The sequence below is a fragment of the Sturnus vulgaris genome, chromosome 7 (genome assembly GCF_052056855.1).
Source record: "Sturnus vulgaris isolate bStuVul1 chromosome 7, bStuVul1.hap1, whole genome shotgun sequence".
In the NCBI taxonomy this organism is placed as follows: domain Eukaryota; kingdom Metazoa; phylum Chordata; class Aves; order Passeriformes; family Sturnidae; genus Sturnus; species Sturnus vulgaris.
Window position 1 is genome coordinate 19,583,533 of NC_142249.1, and position 19,267 is coordinate 19,602,799.

Consider the following 19,267-nt stretch of genomic DNA (forward strand, 5'->3'; position numbering starts at 1 on the left):
TAGAATAATAATGGTTAAAGTAATTTAGTAAGGAGTCTTTAAATATTTAGGCTAACACGAATCTGAAGAGATTCTCCATAATTAGAAATCCCCCCAAAATAAAAAAATAATTTCTAAAAAAATCGAAACAGAAGTAAAACAGCCGACAACAGAAACAGCGGTTGGTGAAAAAGATGAGATTAAAAGCTGGAGTTAGTTGCTCTCGGGAAAAAGAGAGTTTCCAAATTTACCTTCATCCTATTATGCTGGTCTAGCTATTATCCCCGCGATCTGCCTGCGAGCCTCAGCCTCGCACCCTCCCAGGTTTTCCCCGCCGTAGCGTTTATGGTGAAGGGCAGGGCGAGAGGTCAGCCGAAATCATTTACAAACATATCACAAAGTTTCATTATTTTTACTTTGTCGACAGCGGCACACAGGAGTACAAAAGTTCATTAATTGTGTCTGACCCAGCTCCTCACTGCTGTCCTGCGGTCAACCTCTTCTCCTTCCACTATTTAAAACAGGCACCATAAGGACAAATAATGGTGCGGGTGTGATACATCCAACCACTGCGGAGGGCAGATTTGGGGGTGTTGCGCTTATCCGAGCGATGTGTACGGGGTCGTTTGGCTGGCTCCAACTCCCAACTGCCTGAGCTGGGAGATGCTATTTTTAAACATCTGCTTTCTTACCACTGCGGTGGTGCCTTCTTCACAGCAAGTGCAACTCAAAACGACTTTATCTCCTTAATCTCCCCCCGGATTCTTCAAATCCCCACCCAGCTATTTTCAGCATCTCTTCCCGCTTTCTCACCCTTTCTCTGAGGAGAGAGGGGATACCCCCCCCTTCCCCGCGGGGGTTATTAACCACCCAGCTGAAGTGGCAGGCTAACTCCCCTCCGCCCCAAAAAGCCAGCTATCGTTTGGGGCAGCCCCCGGGAGCGGACAAGTCCACCGAAGGCTGCCCAGGGAGCAGCGATGGAGCTGGGGAAGCAGCAGCTCCCCGTTCTCCTTAATACTACACATTTTCATATTTGTTAGACGCTGTGACCTGCGTTTCACCTTATTGCACGACTTGCTCAGACAGGTCAAAGCCAAAGAGTTATTGATGAACAAAAGCGTTATATATTCACCTCCTGTTCAACTGCCCATACAAAATACTTTTGATCTATCAGGCTTTTTGTATTCTGGTTCATAATCAGTATGCTAAATGTACGTTGGCAGAAAACAAGTAATCCATACATTTAGGGCCGACCCTGTAATAAAATGCCAAGGGCGTCTACCCAGCAAAGGACTGAGCTACGAGGGGAGGAAAGTTACCTATGGAACACAATTAAAATTGCAACGCTGGAGGCGATTCTTTAGCTCGTATTTATAGAACTCGAAAACCAATATTGCAAAGGAAGACAAAAAGACCAGGGGAAGATTGGCACATACAGTGAAGTAGATTATTTATCAGGAAATAGGGAGAGGAAACGGGGAAACGCAAACAAACACACACGCAAACATTCCTCTCCTTTACATGCTCCGGGTCAGAGCAAGGCTGGCAGAAGCAGGAAGGACAATGTATAACCTAATGAATCTCCAAATATCGCAAGCTTTCTTTCCTGCTTCGAGAGACAAGCCAGTCTCAGCCTGCAGGACCAGGACCAATGCACTTAGCTCCTCTCTGTAGCTAGAAAGATTCAACAGTATTTCCTGATGCACACTGATCTTCTGCCCTCCCCTCGGTCCCCCCTGGCGCAGCTCAGGCAGGACCATCTGGGACGCGAAAACCCCTACAGTAAAAGATTGCCCTCCTAAGCTCTGATACCCATCCCACTCCGTGCCTTCACAGCATTTAAATCGACGTTAGAATCTCTCTTGCCCCGAGACACTTCGCACCAGCAGATCAGCTCTACTGCCCGCAGAACCAGGCTGCAGCTGGGCTGCTTCGGCTGGCCAGCGCTCACCGCCCCCAGCTCCTGCCGCCTTTTTCACCCAGCCACCAGTCTGTGCCAAACGAGGGGAACATCAGAAAGCAGGCACAGCTCTGCTTGGGATCCCGTCTGGAGAAAAGAGTGGGAGTAGCCAAGGTTAGGAGGTGCTGGGATACAACGTGATCCGTCTGGATTCTGCACAGGGAGGCGCTGTACAGTCCCGCCGAGTTAAAATGGAAACGCTGCTAATTGCTTTGGAGTGCTTAAAAGCAGAACGACACCTGTACAGCCCTGTAATAAACCTCCAGGAGACTGCACCTCTGCTTTTAATGCTAGACAGGACTGTGACATGGTGCCACAAACTGACTCCACGAGAACCTTCTTATGCTGACACAGTCCTTTTTTTTTCTCTCTCTTTTTTTTTGTTGGGGGGAGGTTGGGGGTGGAAGGGAGAAGAGGGAAGAAATACTCATCAGGAATCACAGCTTGGGGTTTTTTTTCGGTCTGAAGGGAAGAACCAGGATTTTCGAATAACGCCAATTCTACAAGAAATAAAAGGTTACTTACTGTGGATGTTCTTCCATGCTGCAGAACCTGTTGCAATAAAAACGTTTGTTACTGTTGTATTCCACATACGGGTGATATTTCTGGTGAACAGTTACAAACCACGTTTGATAGATGAAGGCAGAAAGGAGCTGGTGGTTAATCCTGCAAGCAGAGGAGTGGTGGGATGGAAGCCCCTTCCAAATAAGGACCACGTTGCATTCAGGCAGTTTTTTATGAATACATGCTTTCCCTGTGCCTGGGGTGTGATCTTTCACTTTTAATATTCATAGTCTAAATTTTATACCGGGTAATTTCTATATAAATGAAGAGCCAGACCTCCCTCTTTCACTAATGGAAAAGAATAACAAAGGCCTTTTTTTTCTTTTTCCTGGGGGAATCCAGTCACATTCAGATCACCTTTGCCAAACCATCACCTACAAAATACACTATGCAGCATTATATCCGTGCTAAACACAGAAAGACCTGCAATTTTATTAGAAAAAATATCGGATTATTCCAAGATAGATCTCTGTTAAAATCATCTAATTAACCTATCAGTAGCCACGAGAAATACGCCTTTGTTTGCATTATAGAAAAATAGATTTAACCTGAACTTTCCTTCAAATATTTTATTAAATATATTCAAAGATCACATAAGGGAAACAAATCCACACGCTTAGTATAATGCTCCTGAAAAGCGTGGTATATTTAAAACTAAATACTATTGGAGGGTTCCTTTCTGTAAGCGATTTTTCATCTCCTGTGTTGCCTTCCTACGATATCTTGGCGAGTTCTTATATTAAACACAGAGCAATTGCCTCGGTATCAATAGTTCACTGGACAGAGCTTCTCAAGACCTTTTTTGTTAATTTCTTCCTTTTTTTTTTTTTTAAGTTTTGCCCACTCTAGATAACATTCATAGCCTGTGAGAAGAGTGGATTAATATCAGCATTTTGGTACTAAGCACTCCCTTACCGAGCCTATCCTTTTATCTTCAATTTTTATTGCAATAGCAGCTTTTATTATTTAAAAAAAGTAAAATAAAAATAATTTTAAAGAACAGCTTATCTCACTTTAAGAAATCCCATTAAATTCAGAAATCTCAGACAGAGAGCAGCCGGCTCATGCCGCCGCAGCCACCTGAGCTGTAGGTGCCCGTTTCCCCGGCTGAGCTGCTCCGCGGTGCCGGAGGTGCCCGGCTGCGGGAGCCCGAGCACGGCGGCGGAGGGGAGGCTGGTAGCGGACTTACTGTGCGCTCCCCCCGCGGCCTGGGGGACCCGGGAGCAGAGGTGCCTGCACGGTCGCATTCCGCCGACGGTTCCCTCCTAACACTTTCCCGATTACTGCTTCCAGGAACGAAAGCATCTGCACTTGTATGCTCTTAAACTAATTTATGGTGGGAATTATATTTTGGCTTGTCAACTCTCAAGCCATAAAACAAAGTTTATTGGAATCACGTGCTTCTAAATAGCCACTCAGGACTTATCTCTGTGGAACCATAAATAACCTTCAGCTTTAAACTTTTATTCGCTAAATAAAGGTTCTCTGAATCTGTCCTATAAAACGGGACCGGGTCGAAATAGCGGGGATGGGTGGAAGTTCAGCTTCGTGGCTTTATGCCGGCTCTTTTGAGGAGCGTGTTTTAGGAAAAGATGCAAAGGGAACTTAGCACTCCCAAAGTGCTCTTGGGAAAGGAGACGAGCGTGTTTTCTGTGGATACCCGTTCAAACCTTTCTTTATGGCTCTTAGGGAAGGAAGCCCATCTTTAGGAGGAAGGGAAAAAAGGTCACACCAAAACAAAAAAAAACACAAACCGACTGAAAGATGGAACCTTTTCTCCCTTCCCTGTGTGTTTATGGCATTTTGATGAGGGTCCTCTACAAAATGGTTTTGTGTTATTCATCTCAAAACTTGGGAGAGCTCTGCCAGGGGCTGCAAGTTCGCCGGGCACCCGAGGGATCTTTGTGACCAAACTGCTGGTAACAGAGAGGGCACAGGGCTTCGGAAGGAGAGAAAGTGTGAAGCCCGCCACAATGAGATCTTTGAGGAATGGAAGTTTAAGGACGGTTATAAAGCAATAAAAGAGCCCTGGTGTGAAGGGAGCAGGGTGTGAGTTAGCAAATGAGAATTTCAAGGAGTCCGAGCACAGGAAGTCAAATGTCCCTGGCAGTCACACAGCATGAAGAACACCGGGCATCAGCTCCCAATCTATCATGGCTGAGGACGTCGGAGAGGCCAGCAGCTCCTGGTGCATCCCAGGAAGGGTTCGTACCTTCGGCAGAGGGCGGGGAGCTGTGTCAGCCCCGCCGGGGACCGGCCGCGTGCAGAGGGGACACGACCACTCGCCCGGCCCGCGGGTGAGAGTGCGCCTCCGCCCGGGGGCTCAGCTCTGAAAAACGAGCCAAATGCAATTCCTTGCTGGGTGGTGGCACCAACTGGGTGGTGCCTGTTTAACATCAGAGTCTACTCTTACTCGGCCATTTCCTAAAGAATCTAGCTACACAAGTATGAAGTCACCCAAAAGGGCCAGCTCAGTTCTCGCTATATTCTTTACACGGCTACAGTCACAGCTGAACAACTCGTTTTCCTTCAGACAACAAGAGGCATCCCGAGGTCCTTCCCTGCTCCTTTTTTATGATCCGGAGTGGCTCTGCATTCCACTATTTTTTCTTGATCTTTGCAAGACCTTGCTCACATGGCATTGCCTTCGTGTGTTTTTAGTGGCATAAGCTGTGGAACAGCCTCTTCCCTTCCCAGGACAGCTGGTAGGGACAGTGCATAAGGTGGCATTTCAGACACAGTGCATGGTCTGAGAAGCTTTATCAGGCCCAGGGGCTCCAGTCAGCCATCCTAGAGAGAGGTGTGGGCTGCCTTGCATGGGGCTGACTTCGGGGTCTCTTTCAGCTAGTGCATGGTCTGTCATGCACTCAGTCATGGGCAGGTAGAGGGACAAGCTCCCTGGAGCTCCCTGAGCCTTGTTCAGACACCTGGGCCTGGCCACAGCAGGCCCTAGATCAGGCTTTGTGGTAGACTCCAGCTATCCTCCTCCCCAAACACATCACCCTCACTGGTCTCTGGGAGAGGTGTTTCAGCAGCAGGCAGCTGCAGGGAGCCAAAGTGGCCATACCTGGAAAGGGGCAAGAAATGGCTATATACTGGGACATGAGGGGTAGGGTGTAATGAGAAAGTGCAATAAAACATGGGGAAAATACTTTGAGACAAGAAGTACAATGCAAAGTCAAGTGTGTTTGCCCCAGGCCTGGCACTGAGTGCTGGGTTTGGCAAAAGTCAGGTCCCAGGCAGCAGGGCCCGTGGGAAGGCTCCAGGCCCTGCGCCAGTACAGAGAGCATCACATCCTTCCCTGAGTGTCTGTGATTACTTCAGCTCTCTTGGCCTGTCTTGTGGGCAAGAGAAGGCCATAGTTTGGAGATGAGAGACTGACTGCCCAGTGTGTGCAGAGGAGAGGAGCCATAGTGAGGCAGGTAGTACAGCAGTCAGCCTGCAGAAGTGTCAGCCCCTGGCAAACGGAGTGGCCCAGGCTGGGCATGTGCTTCAGGCACATGTGTCCAGGACACTGGGGTTGTGAAAGATGAGGCTGTGAGATAGTGAGGAATTGATGATTGAGATACAGATCCCTCTCATTTAAGGACAAGACAAATGTTTCAGCAACTGACTAATTCTAGCCACGAGATTTTTGAAGTGGGAATTAGAACGATTTTCACATTTCCTATTCTAAAATGCAGATGTGAAAGTTGACTTTGAAGCTCCGGCCAGTTCATTCTCTAGGCTTTTATGCAAGTTTTCATATTTGGGGCTGACGATCTGGAGACAGATAAGAGGTGTAATGAAATAACACAGTAACGATTGGTTTCCCTCTGCTAATTGTGATAAAGAGGTTGGGGGAATTGAATCACATGTGTATGCCGCCATCACTCTCAATGCTGCATGACAGACATGACGATCGACGTCCTACCCCGAGGACCACACTGCCAGAAAATTACAGGCTCCTTCTCTGACTTTGAAGACCGACTAAGCACCTTGATAGCATCCAACGCATTTTGCCCCTCTGCTTTTATCATAACCGCGACTTTTCAACAGTCACCTCGTCGCCCATGCCCTCGTGAAGCAGGATGTGGGCATGCAAAGGGCCCTGCCTGCAGCACCCCACGCCCGCAGGCAGATCCGCTGGCAGCAGAGGCCCGGGGCGGGCAGGGCGGCGTCGAGCCGCGCCTCAACATCAAACGGGGGCAGCGGCGGCGACACCTCGGGTCCGCGGGGGAAGAGGGCGAGGAGTGCGGGGCAGGGAGGGGAGGCCAGGGGCCGTGGGAGCGTCTCGCCGGGGTAGGCACGGCCGGTGGGGGTGGGTGCCGCCAGGGTCGTGTCCGGGCACGGCTAGGGAAGGTGAAGCCTGCAGGCAACAGGTGAGGCGGAGGCAGGGAACTCTGCCGGGCCCCGGCTTGCAAGGAGGCAAGGGAGGATGTGCGGGGGCCGGAGGCTCTGCCCGCGGGAAGGGAGCCGGCGGGGAAAGAGGGTGTTCTGGCACCCGCATCAAAGGAGCAGGGAGGGAAGAGGCGGGTGCTCGACATCAAAGCGCGGGCTGGTGACCGGGAGGGCAGCGGGGCACACGAGGGGAACCCCGTGGCACTGCGGGTTAGGCAGGGTCTGCGGACCCGGGAGAGACGGGAGATCGCGGCGCTGGAGGGAACCCCGCCCATGTTCCCCGCCCGCCGGTGGGCCTCTGCCGTGGGCCAGCGGGCGGCAGGGTACGGGTCCCGAGGCTGGCGGAGGGGCGGTGGGCCCCTCGCCCCGCGGAGGGGAGAGTGGCCAGGCTTGTCCTACAGCGCCTTCTCCTGGAAGAGGCCGTAGAGACAGAAGGGCTGGTGGCTGCGGCCGGGGCCTGTCGCGCCCCCGGCGGTCGCTGCACGGCCCAGCTCGGCGGCCCCGAGGGCGGGAGCCGCGGGCAGGTGACCGCGTCCCGGTCCGTCGGGGCGTGCGCCCACACGCGGACAGATGCGGCGGAGCCAGGCCAGGACGGCGGGGCCGGCTGGGCTGCTGAGGTGATCCCCGCCGCCCTGCAGTCTCACAGCTCCGGCTCCGATGGCTCCCGGCCTGGGGCACCGGGTAGGCACTGCGGGCTGCCTCCCCTTCTCGCCGCCCCCTCCCCCGCGGATGATGGGAGGCGAGCGCTGAGTTTGGGCAGAGCCTGCTGCCGCTGAATGCACTTTTATTGCCTCTTGTCTCTCGCAGAAACCCTTCCTCCGCACCCCGCCCGGCCTCCGCGACCTGCTGCAATGTTTATTGTGCCTCATCTTTTCCTTTCGCTTCCTGTTTTTTCCTCTCCCGCTCCAGCAGCATTGAGTGCCGCACTGCAGTAGAGCAGTAAATACCTTTAACAGCTGCCTGCCAACCGAGGGGTGAAATACCGTCTTTGTTCGGATTTCTTTTTCTATCCCAAGCGCTCATAAAACACCCCTTAGGGATTATATTTTTGAGAGGAACGAGAAAATGAATCCGCGGGATTTTCAGTTCTTAAGAACGCAAAAGCAACGTGACTTCGCCTCGTCTTATCGGGTTTCCCGGGTCCGCAGTTCACACGGCCTCCCCCTCCTTGCACCAAAGCCCTGCCAGACTCGGGGAACAGAGGCTGCACTTCTTTTCAAGGCAACCTGCAGCAGCTAAGCGGGAGCCAACCTGACTTCCCAAATGGCAGCCGGTGCCAGCGGTGCCCCAGTACTGCCAGGGACACTAGGCTGCCGCTTCCTGCCAGCTGCTTTGTGATGGTGTTTTTATACTGCCCGTGCGTCAGTAAAGAGTGCACTGGGAATCGGCTGTTTCCTTTCAACACACAAATTAAAAAAAAAAAACAAAACAAAACAAAAAAACCCAACAAAAAAAAAAAAAAAAAAAAAAAAAAAAAAAAAAAAAAAAAAAAACCAAACCAAAAAATCCCCACTAAGTCATAAATTCTGTCGAACACGTCGGGAAACTAAGCAAGTACGAGAAATTTGACTGTGAATCTTGTATTCCAACAATTTCAGCACACTAACACGTCTATATTCATACCACGTTTTATAGGATATAAAAATACGGTCCTCATATGTGTCATATATAGATAAATACTATGTATAAATATATATAAATGTGCCATAGATAAAATCGCCTATTTATTTGTTATGAATACTTACAGTTCCATCGTTATGTTTAAAAATATAAACAGATCTATGTATATTTGAATGTTAATAATAAATAAATAAATGCATACATGCATCCGATAAGGAAGAGAATAAGAGCAAAAACAAGCCAGGAAGGAAGCCATTTAGAAAAAAGCCGAACTCCCACATAAACCAGTGGAATCATAAATGCATTTGTGTATCCGTATGTGTCAGCAGATGGACCCGCAGACACACACATGCATATTAGAATTCGTTCGAACATTCTGCTTTTGTTTTCTTCTTTTTTCCCCAGGCTACAAATTATTTCAAAACAGCTCAAGGACGAGATTTTCCGAAGTTTTTGGAGAGATTTATAGTCAAGTAGCTATAATTACTGTGTCACTAGGAGGGATTCTGAGAGTGAAACCTAACGCAGTACATATTTTCCACGTTACTCTTGAAGACTGGTGCTATGTTGAAAACGATTCGTCCCAAATAAACCCCAAGTGCTGCAGGAGCGCAGAGCGGCCGGCTAGTGCAAACAGGCAAAGCATAGGGGACAGGGATCTTATCCCTTACTGGACTGGGGCTCGGGGTTAGCAGGCTGAGGGGTGCTCAGGGGTGGATTAAAGAACAATTTCGTCTGTGGGTTCAAAATGTGTACTCAGGACATGACTCGCACCTTTCCACCTTCTCTGTGTATTGTGTAGTCAGGCGTTGTGCTTTCCCGTTAATTAACTGGCTGCTTTCGGGGTGAATGGCGACTGGGTGAATTCCTGCAGTGCAACAGCACGGTGCACTGCAAACACCGACCATCGATGTGAACGCTAAATGCCAAACAGCGAGCTTTCTACCGTACACCAATAGTTTGAAAATGAAGATGAGATGAGTAAAGCATATATACGTCCACAACAATGTACTTCCAAAGAGTATGTGTTCTACAAAGAAAAGCAAATGTGTAGATACCATATATATGTATATAGGTAATATAGATGTATATACATATATAGGTAACGCAGGAATAGTTTCCTTAACTATTCATCTCCTCGATATATTTTAAAATAAACCCAAGGATTTGTTGTTGGGTTTATTTTCGAGAACTTGTCCACCATTTAGCCCCCGATGATTTCCACGTGGGTAAGCAGCCGTACTGCGGGCGTGCGGTCCTGGCTGTGTCTCCGCGGTTGCCGAGCCCGGCCCGTGTGCTGCCCACCGAGCAGCTCGGAGCCGCAGCCCTGGCTCCGCGCTGCAGCGGGACAAGGATGTGAGAAACGTCCCGGCGAGGCAGGCGAGGGCTCCCGCGGCTGGCCCCGGGAACAGCCTCCGGCTCGACCGGCTCGGCGGAGCAGCCCCGCGCCCTCCGCCCCCGCGGGAGCATTAACACCTATTCTCCTGCGAAAACACCTGTTAAGCTTTAAAGTTACTCGACCGCCCTTCCGCCATGGGGAAAACAAAATTAGACCATCACCACAGCACGCTTCAGTCTGGCAGGGGAAAAAAGTATCCCAAAAGCATAAGTAATATACTGGAAGAAACCCCACCAACAGGCGAGGCACTGCCTGCGCGCACCGCGCCCCAGCCTTCCGCCCCTCACGGCGGAACACCGAGACATCGTGGCCCGCGGCGCATTTTCCGTGAGAGACCGCGCGCAACAGCTGCTTTCACTCTGCGGCATGCCCACAAACACTATTAATAATAATAGCACCACCGAAAATTACAATAGGAATAACAACAACAGCAATCATAGTGGTAAAAATAGTAATAGCAATACTAAAAGGAAGAAGTAGGGTTTTCGAGGGACAGGTGACGAAGAGGGACCGGAGTTCAGGGGAGCCGGTGCCGTTCCGCATATCGCAGAGTACCGGCGACCAGCCCGAGGGGAACTGAGTGCTTACCAGTTCGCGGCATTGCCCGCCTGCGGAGAAGCCCGGGGAGGGTTGCTGTAATCCATTTTGCACCCGCGTAGCAATCCGTGTGCCCGAGGAGATAGCGGCAGCGGGGGCATCGAGCGATGGGAGAAGAGCGAGGGGCTGCAGGCGGCGCGGCGGCGGACGCGGGTCTCCGCGCATCCCTCCGTGGGCGCGGGAGAGCAGGCGGCGCGGGGCCGGGAAAGTGTCAGTGCAGTGGCGACGGGACCGGCCGCGGGTTTAGGGGAGCGGGGCACAAACATGAGGGCGACTGCCATACACCTCAGCCTAGACAAAGGTTAGAAAAAGAGGGGCTGAGGCTCTCTGAAGGCAGAATGCAGGGGGAAATTCGCCAGGGAAATCAGGAAAAGGCCATGAAAGCGCTCGCTGCCTGCACATGACCAGCCACAGCCAATGACGAGCCCAAATAGGTCATAAAAAGGTCTATTACCAAGTTGTAAATTTTCTTCAAACAAAAAGGAATTTACTGCAATTCCTTGCGGATTTTGCACATACTGCTTCCCAGCGCCATGTTTCTTTCGCCTGCGCGCTGCGCTTTTACTGAGGCTTCGGTCCCGCCTGCCCCCGGCCTGCGCGCCACGGGCGCGGTGGCGGAACCCCGTGAGCGCGGCCGGGACGCGGGAGATCCGCGCGGGCGCGGAGAGAGGGGCAAGCGGTCGCGGCGCCGCATAAAGAGGGGCAGGGCACTGTGCCGAAGGATCCGTTTCTTGCCAAACGAAAGGGGGCTTAACCCGCATCCCCACCCTCTTCTCCTACCCCTCCCCACCGCTCCGCCGGGCACTAAAAGAAATCACATCTGCTTTAGCGCCCACTACTGAAGCGGAAGCCGTCGCCGACATAAAAATTGTCCGAGCCTCTTCCCCACCCCGCAGTGTGCGGTTCCCGCAGGTTGCGCCGGGCACTGTCACCGCGCCCAGTGCAGGCTGCCTCCGCCCCTGATAAAACCTTCCCGGGGCACCAACACCGAAAATCCTACTCTTAGAAAGTATTCTAAAAAACATTTAAATGGGCCTGTGTCCACAAGGAATACTCGGCTCGGAGACGGAGTACTATGGATGTTTCTTGCTCAAGTTTTGTTTCAGGGAAAAGCCAGAGCCCTCAATCCGTGACCTCCGTGCTGACTGTAACTGCTAACAAAAGTAAACACGCCTAAAGATGTAAGATCGATTTCGGATCTTTTCAACACGCTGCTTCAGGCAGTTGCACACCTTTGAATATTGCCTCGGCGGAGGCTATGGCAACTTTCGTGGTGTCTCTGCGCTGAGCTGCTCCTCAAGGGAACGGAGAAATTCCGCGGAAACCAAAGGCGCGGTCAATTCATTCTGCGGCCTCTCGCAGCCGCTCCCACCGCAACCCGCGCGGCTACGGCTTTTCCTTGCCAGAAGTCCTATGGCTCTGATTTTACAGGGGACTCGGTGGCCGCCTGGGTCAATTTTTGACTCAGTTTTCTTTTTTCTTAGCAAGTTTCCAAGTGAGACCGAGGGAGAGATTCAGATGCCAGGCTACGGGGGTAAATACCTTAACAACTACGGCGATGTTTTGTTTTTGTTAATGAGTAAGACAGGGGCTATTCCAGTTACCACTAGGCCCTCGCCAATTTTGTGCGCTCAGGGAAGGCAGTTCTTGCCTGCGTGGCTGCGTTCCCAGTCAGTCCTAGGAGAGCGACGCTAACGGAAACTTCTTCAGGAATATTTTAATTTTATTCTTTGTCTGATAATTAAAAACAACTACCACAGCGGCGCAGCAGCTCTTTTTCCGGACAAATACTAGCCTAAGGAGTGCTCCGCTGGTGTGTGAAGGTCGTCGATGTGCCTTAGCCTCGCAGGCAGCCCGGGATGGCAGCGGGCAGCACCAGCACGGCTTTCCCCGCAGCAGGGCCGCCGGAACCGAGCTGCGTCCAGCCTCCGCCGCTAACGCAGCAAAAGCGAGAGGCTTTTTCTGCCCGGAGACCACGTATATCGGTCCCATTAGCATGATTGTTGTTTTCAAAAGCGACGGGTTTTGCGCGTCGGGCCATTGGGTTACTTTAAAACGCGCAGCCAGCAGCCCCACATCCTCCCTTGACACTAGGGATATCAGTGTATTTATGCAAATCCATGCAGCAAAAATGTTTACTTCACTGCTTTGTTGCAGCTTCCCCTTGTTTACAACCTTTAGCCAACTAGGCGATTAAAATAAAACCCAGAACAATAGCTCCGCTTGCTAGTGCCTCCCTCCAGAACTGGCGCTGGAAACAGAGCTGGAGCTGTGGAAACATGCCTGCCTCGGTGGTGGGGAGCGGGGAAGAGGAAGGGAAACGAAATGAACCAAACCCGTCCTACGAGTCCCATCCCCGTGGACGGCAGTTCTCGCCGCGCCGGGTGTATTCCCGAGAGAGAAGCGGTGGATGCGGGAGAAGGGCCCAGCAGCGGGAGGGCAGAGCGGCGGCCGGCACCTCCCTGGAAACCTGGCTGGGATTTTCCGAGCAAGGCCTCGGCTCAGCCCCGGCCTCTTCGGGATCACTCTCATTTCTGGGCAGATAAAAGAATTATATGTCGTGTTTGTCGCAGTTTCTGGCGCGTCCATTCGATTTCCTTCACGGAGCCATTACTCAGGGGAGAGTCAGCCGGTAGGGAAAAAATGATGCAAAAATCTTGGTAGGGATTTGTACCTCATCCCTCTACCCTCTGCTTGCTACTCCTAAAAAGGACTGCTCTCGACCGTCCGGTTTGATACCGCGCTCTGCAGGACCGCACCGCGGAGCGGGAGCAAGAGGAGGGAAGGGAGAGGGAGAGAGAAATTAAATTGTTTTGCTAATCACGGGACCTTTCCTCCCGTGCTTGCGGGAACCGTGAGGCAGGCTCTGTCTTTACCAGCTGCGGCCTCCGCTGGGAAACGCATCATACGATAATATTTAGGGGTAGAAACATCTTTCTCTCGGTCTACGCATGGTTTGGGACTCCTAAGAATTACAGCCCTCGAGAAACCCCCACGCAAGGTCGCAAAAGCTTTGTATTTCTCTGCTTGTCAGCCATCCTCGGGGAAGGCTGAGTCCGTTTTGGCCGTAGTTCGCGTGGCAGGACTGGAAGCTCCGCACCGGTTGGAGCAGCCCTTGGGGATGGCGTGGGGCCGGAATTCTCTCCCGGCTCGTCTCCCTGCAGCCGGGCTGGCAGCAAATGGCTCCGTAGGATTAGGGCCGTGTTTGCCGGCAACGGTCCCCTGCACGATCGGCCCGCAGCCCGGGCTGGAGGGCAGGAGAAGGCGAAAGCAAGGCCCAAGGCACACATCGGGGGCTCCCCGGGCCGGCCCGCAGCCTGCCCTCCCCTCGCAGGTGGGGCCGCTGTCCCCGCTGCCCACTGCTTGGCCCACGGCCCCGCAGCGCTCGTGGCAGGATGCAAAAAGCAGGTTTTGTACACAATGTGCCGTTCGCAGAACCCACAGAAACACTCAGCATCGGAGGAGAGACGGAGGGAGGACGCAGGGGAGAGTTAGTCCGAACCAGAGGAAACTCTGAAGGTTTCTTGAGGGGTAGATTACAAAAAGGATATAGGGATGCCGATACATTTTGTAATTTAATAAATTCGGTTTATTTTAATCAAATATTATAGAAGAAGGTTAAATATATTTCTATGTTATTTTCTTCAAGATTAATAAATTTATTTAATTTATTCAACATAAGACAAGAACAAGAATTAAAATAGTATAAGTGCACTTGTGTGATTAATAAAGCGTTGTTAAATGTCTTACTTATTGATATTTATTATTAGGAAGTTTATGTCGTTTCCCACAATCACCGTCTTTTAAGATTGCAAATATATATATATATATATATATATATATATATATATATATATATGTATAACTAAAAATTTATTCCTACAAACTCTGTATCACACTTGAAAAAATTAGTAGATGAAATGTTAAATCTAGAGATCGTTCTGAATACGCTTATAAACAAAATAAAAGCACAAACAAGTGAAGCACCCGAAGCAGGGAAATGTTAAACGGAGGGACATGGGGTCACTCGTCCCACGACAAGATTATGAAGAAGAGTGGATGAGCCGAGATGTCGGGCTTCAGCTCTGGTTATTTTTGATTGACTTTTACAAAGACATTTGGGGCAAAAATTAATTCGTCTGGCCTCCGGCTGTGTCTTCTTCCAGATCATGTGCTTCCTTTTTGGCCTCCCCTTCCTTTCCCTCCTGTCTGGAAGCGGGGAATTTGTCCTTGTTGTTCTCTTTTTTCCATTTCATCCTCCTGTTCTGAAACCAGATCTTTACCTGCCTCTCGGTGAGTCCTAGTGCGTGGGACACCTCGATCCTTCTCTTTCTGGTCAGATAGGGGTTAAATAGGAACTCCTTTTCCAGCTCTAGAGTCTGGAATCGGCTGTATGTTTGTCTTCCTCTCCTCCTACCCGGCGCTGCTGTTTAAAACAAAAACATAGGAGTTTGGAGGTTGATGTGGCCCTTCAAAATAAGGTCCAGGCAGGCAGCGCCCCTCCGGAATCCCTCGAGAGAAGCCCCACAGAACCGGAGGGAGAGAAAGCAGAGGGCACAGAGGAGTCTAGAGCTTTACACATGAGTGAGAGAAACACAGCGACAGTAAATGCAAGAAGCGCCTCAGCTGTCCCTCTGCATAGGACGTTGCGGGGTCACTTTATCATCTTGCATACCACCCCCTTCCCGACCCTGCACCCTTCCCGTTCAGGCAGCGGCGACGGGAGATAGGCGAGAGTGTCAGCTGCGCCTCAGAGCCGAAGAGTCGTCTCAAAGGCTACTCTTGGGTTGGTAGCTGCCAGCTGCAGAGGTTTCTGCTTGCTCACTGCATCCATTTATTATCGCAAGCCACCGCGGTGATAGGAATCGCGGTGAGAGAGGTAGGGAGTGGGGGATACACAGGCAGGGAGCGAGAGTCAGCGAGAAAGAAGCAGAAGGAGGAAAAGAAAGTTTCAAACTCAGACGTGAGATGGAAGCAAATTTTTGACTGCGTCCAACCTTGTGGTCTCATCCAGGGAAACATTTGAGCAGGAGACGAGCTCTGATTTAAGTGGTCTGGTTCCTCGCCAATATTAGCACTGGACGATTTACAGTCAGGATATTGTACCAGCTCGGCCTCTTGCTGTGTCGTAAAAATCTGCTGTCTCTGTAAGTTATCGTATCCGTAAAATTTAGCGGGCTCCCCGTGACAGGTAACCCCGCTGCAGGGGGCAGGAGGCGGAGGCGCAGCGGGGGGAGGAGGAGGCGGCTGGTAGGCGGCCGTGGGGCTCCCCCCGGCCGGGTGGTAAAAGTCCGCGGCCGCGCCGCCGCCGCCCCCCGCCCCGCCGGGCGCGGGGTGCGGGAAGCCGGCGGCGGCCCCGCCGTTCCCGTAGAGCAGAGCGGCGGCGGCAGCGGCGGCGGCGGCAGCGGCGTGTCGGCCGCTCACCTCGGGTGCGAAGTGACAGTCGTAGTACGGGGAATTGATGGCTTCCCCCGCCGCCGCCGCTGCCGCCGCCGCCGCCACCTTGTACTTGGAGTACAGCGGATTGACAAAGTAGGAGCTCATCGGGGAGGGGGCAGCGGCGGGCGGGGGCACGGAGCGCTGCTCACGCCGCCGCCGCCGCCGCCGCCGGTGCCTCTACGCCGCGCTCATGCCGCCGCCGCCGTCGCTGGCCCGTGCGCTCCTGCTCCTGCTCTCCGTGTATGTGGTGACCAGGACTGGATTATAATCGCTCCCAAAATGACCTGCCTCACTGCTTTTACTATTTCCTATTAGGCACACAGCAGCCCGCGCACGCACACACACACACACACACACGCTCATGAGCTCAGGGGGGACTTTTGGCTTCAGTTTACATGTGCCGCTCCTCGGGCAAGAAAAAAACTCGGCCCAGCCCTGCCCGGATCCACCCTGGCCGCGGCACCCCCGCTCCCCCCTCCGGTGTGCGCTCGCTAGGAGCCGCTGAAACCCCCGCCGCGCAGGGGCGAGGCGGCCGCGCAGATCCCGCGCGATAACCGCGGGCGCGCTGCCCGGGGCGACGCCGCCCGGATCACCCAGGCTGCACTGCCCGGAGCGAGGCCTGCAGAGCCGGCCGGCAAGGACAGGGCCCCTCAGAGGGAGCCGATGCCCATCGCAGGGTTTCCGGGGTGTAGGCGAGGTGGGGTGCAGTGGGGTGCCCGTAGGACGGCAGCGTGCAGCGGCCGGGCCCCCTTGCCAACAGGCCCTCCGGGTCATTTCCTTCCAGGCCAGCAGACCGCTGGGAAATGAGATGCACATTTACCCTTGACGCCTTGCACGCATGGCTGAGGCTCCAGGTTAATTGATACTTAATGGAAATCATGCCTATGAATATACTTTCCATCATTTCACCCTTGGTGGACGTCATTACGGAGGCAAAGAGAGGGAGGGGGGAGAAAATTAAAATGTGTGGGTGAACGGTTAGCACCGCTCGGGGACTCTGTCCGAAATAAGTAAGCCCTGTTCTCCGGGAGGAAGGAAGGAAGAGAAGCGCTGCCCAGCAGGCTCGGCGCTGCCCCCGCTCGGGCCGGCCACCCCCGCTGGCCCCCGTTCCCCAACAAACGTAGTCGCCAATCCTCTCTTTCCCGCTTCGTCCTGCAGTGGGAATCAGCTTTTCGGAGAGACACCCTCAGGAGCTGGAGTCCGCCCTATTTTGGAGAGAGACGAAAAATGTAGGTGAAATATAATACTGGCCCAGCCAGAGCCACGTGTGACCGTGTGATGTGAATTGACAAAAAATACTTGTGGTTATATAAAAGGCATCTCAGGCTCCTTCCCCATCACACCCCACTCTTCCACCACCCCCACGCCTCCATGCCGATTAACTCGCTTTGTCTCGCTGGCCAGCCCGGCTGCCCCGCATGTGCGCACCCCGAAGGGCCCTGTGCCCGCAATGACACCCTCGCCCGGGCAGAGGCCTCGGGGCGCACGCGTTCAGGAACTCGCGGAGGTTTAGGGACCCCCGTGTAACACATGGAAAGGTGGGGGAGGCGGGAAAGGCGGGAAAGGCCCGGAGACACACACACGGACAGACAGCAGCAACAGCCCTTCGCCTTCCATCAAGAAGGCAGGAGGCCGGGCCTGGCAGGAGATGAGCGGCTGCACGGAGACACTGCCTCACCCTGCGGAGGGGCACAGAGGGGCAGCGGCTGCTTCTCGCATTCGTGCCGGACACTCTCGGCCCTGCTCCTGTGCATCCTGCCGAGGCGTTAATTTCGCTGTCCAGAGCAGTTCCCCGCGGTGCCAGCGCCGTTCCCCTGCGCCGTTCCCGGTCCCCGCGCGGCCCCGGCCGCGGGCGCGCAGAGCGGGGCGCGGCGGCCGCGCAAGGGTGGAGCGCGGGCGCCCTCTGGCGGCGCGCTGCGGCAGCGACAGGCAGCGCCCTCCGCCCCGAGCTGCCCGCGCTGCCCGCGGCCCTTCGGCCGCGCCGCCGGCCGCCGCCTGGCCAGAAACTCCAACTGCGGGGCCAGTTTTGACCGAATTTTCCTTTGCTTTCTGGTTTTGGGTTGGGTTTCTTATATTTTCTTTTTTTTTTCTTTTTTTCTTTTTTTTTCTCCCCCCCCGGTTAAGTTTTCAGTGCCATTTTCTTAGCACATTTCGGTGACCCTCTTTTATTTTTTTGCCAAAGCTATAATTAACTGCATACAAAGAATGCGCCTCGTTTACACATGGCAGCCAGGAAAGACGCCGGAGCTTTGAAGACGACTGCTATCGCGTTTTCGATCATGTTTCCCCACATATTACACCACGAAATCTCCATGTGTGGTAGTTTCAGAGTTATAAGTTTTTGTATTGAAAATGTTATTTTGTTTGCCCGTGCTTTTATGTATTTATGAATTGATCTATGTAAACGAAAGTAAAGATGAATCTTTGGTCGCCCCCTCCTTCATCACACACGCCTGTGAATAATGCGTGTGCACGAGACTGTGCATATGTGGAAACATATATTAACACAAGCAACGGGTAGGAATTAAATTATTCTATTTGACATTAAAAGTAATTTCCATAGATGAACTGCTTTTCATCGATCGAGATGTTTGTTTTTCTTTCTGCCATTTTGAAATAAATGCACGCAATATTAAAACCAGGTAAACAAAAGGGAAAAAATTGTACAAGGTAAAATGTGTCAATCGGCCTGATATAAAATATTAAAAAGATAGTGTGGGCTTGGTGAAAATTTCTTAACAAAGTCTCTGCTGGAATCAACACGATGCCGTTTTGTGTACAAGAATATTGTTTATGTGTTGTTACTGATCACCCCCTCCCCCCATGGGTATTCGCGAAAATATTGAGGCAAGCATCATAGGATTCATTGCAGTAGAATATCCAATAAAATACATTTCAACAAATAAGCGGACTTCGTAAAATCTCTGTTTCGTGACCTTCAGGTCTTTTTTGAGTCTGTTGCCTTGGCCCAACGCTGACATACTGAAATTTATAGTCCAAGGTTTTAAGACCTAGTTTGTCTGCATTTTTTTGCCTTTTTTTCCCCCCTAACAAACACAAACATCAAAATAAGGTGCTTTCAAAGAAAAGTGCCATAGCATATCGTAAACTCATTAGATCCAGACGTCTAGCCATCTCAATGGTTTTATTATACCATGGTTCTTCCTGTTTTAAAAGAATTATAGGTATCTTCTCGACAATGGATGGGAAGCAATGCAACACCTTTTCCTGGCAGTGCATGCTTTTGCTTTCTTTTTATTTTTTTCTTCTTTTTTTCTTTTTTTCTTTTTTTTTTTTTTTTTTTTTTTTTTAACAGAGGTAAAAAACAT

General features: G+C 51.9%; 1 protein-coding gene across 2 annotated transcripts; it reads right to left on the reverse strand.

Annotated features, from left to right (window-relative positions):
- Positions 1–14,236: 14,236 nt before the first annotated feature.
- Positions 14,237–16,058, reverse strand: HOXD8 (homeobox D8). Of its 2 annotated transcripts, XM_014880139.2 has the most exons (3): positions 15,924–16,058; positions 15,497–15,644; positions 14,237–14,925 (listed from the first exon to the last, which is right to left on the reverse strand). In XM_014880139.2, the coding sequence occupies exons 1-3, from the start codon at positions 16,041–16,043 to the stop codon at positions 14,630–14,632; spliced, it is 564 nt and encodes a 187-aa protein (XP_014735625.1). In that variant the 5' UTR covers positions 16,044–16,058; the 3' UTR covers positions 14,237–14,629. The 2 variants fall into 2 exon arrangements, with proteins under 2 accessions (XP_014735625.1, XP_014735623.1); XM_014880137.2 differs by having other exon boundaries at positions 15,497–16,058.
- Between the last annotated feature and the right edge of the window lie 3,209 nt (positions 16,059–19,267).

Coding starts and splice junctions, on each gene's coding strand:
- HOXD8 (XM_014880137.2), bottom strand. CDS start 16,043: ATGAGCTCCTACTTTGTCAATCCGCTGTACTCCAAGTACAAGGTGGCG. Junction 14,926..15,496: donor TCCCTGGATGAGACCACAAG/GTTGGACGCAGT, acceptor TGTTTTAAACAG/CAGCGCCGGGTAGGAGGAGA.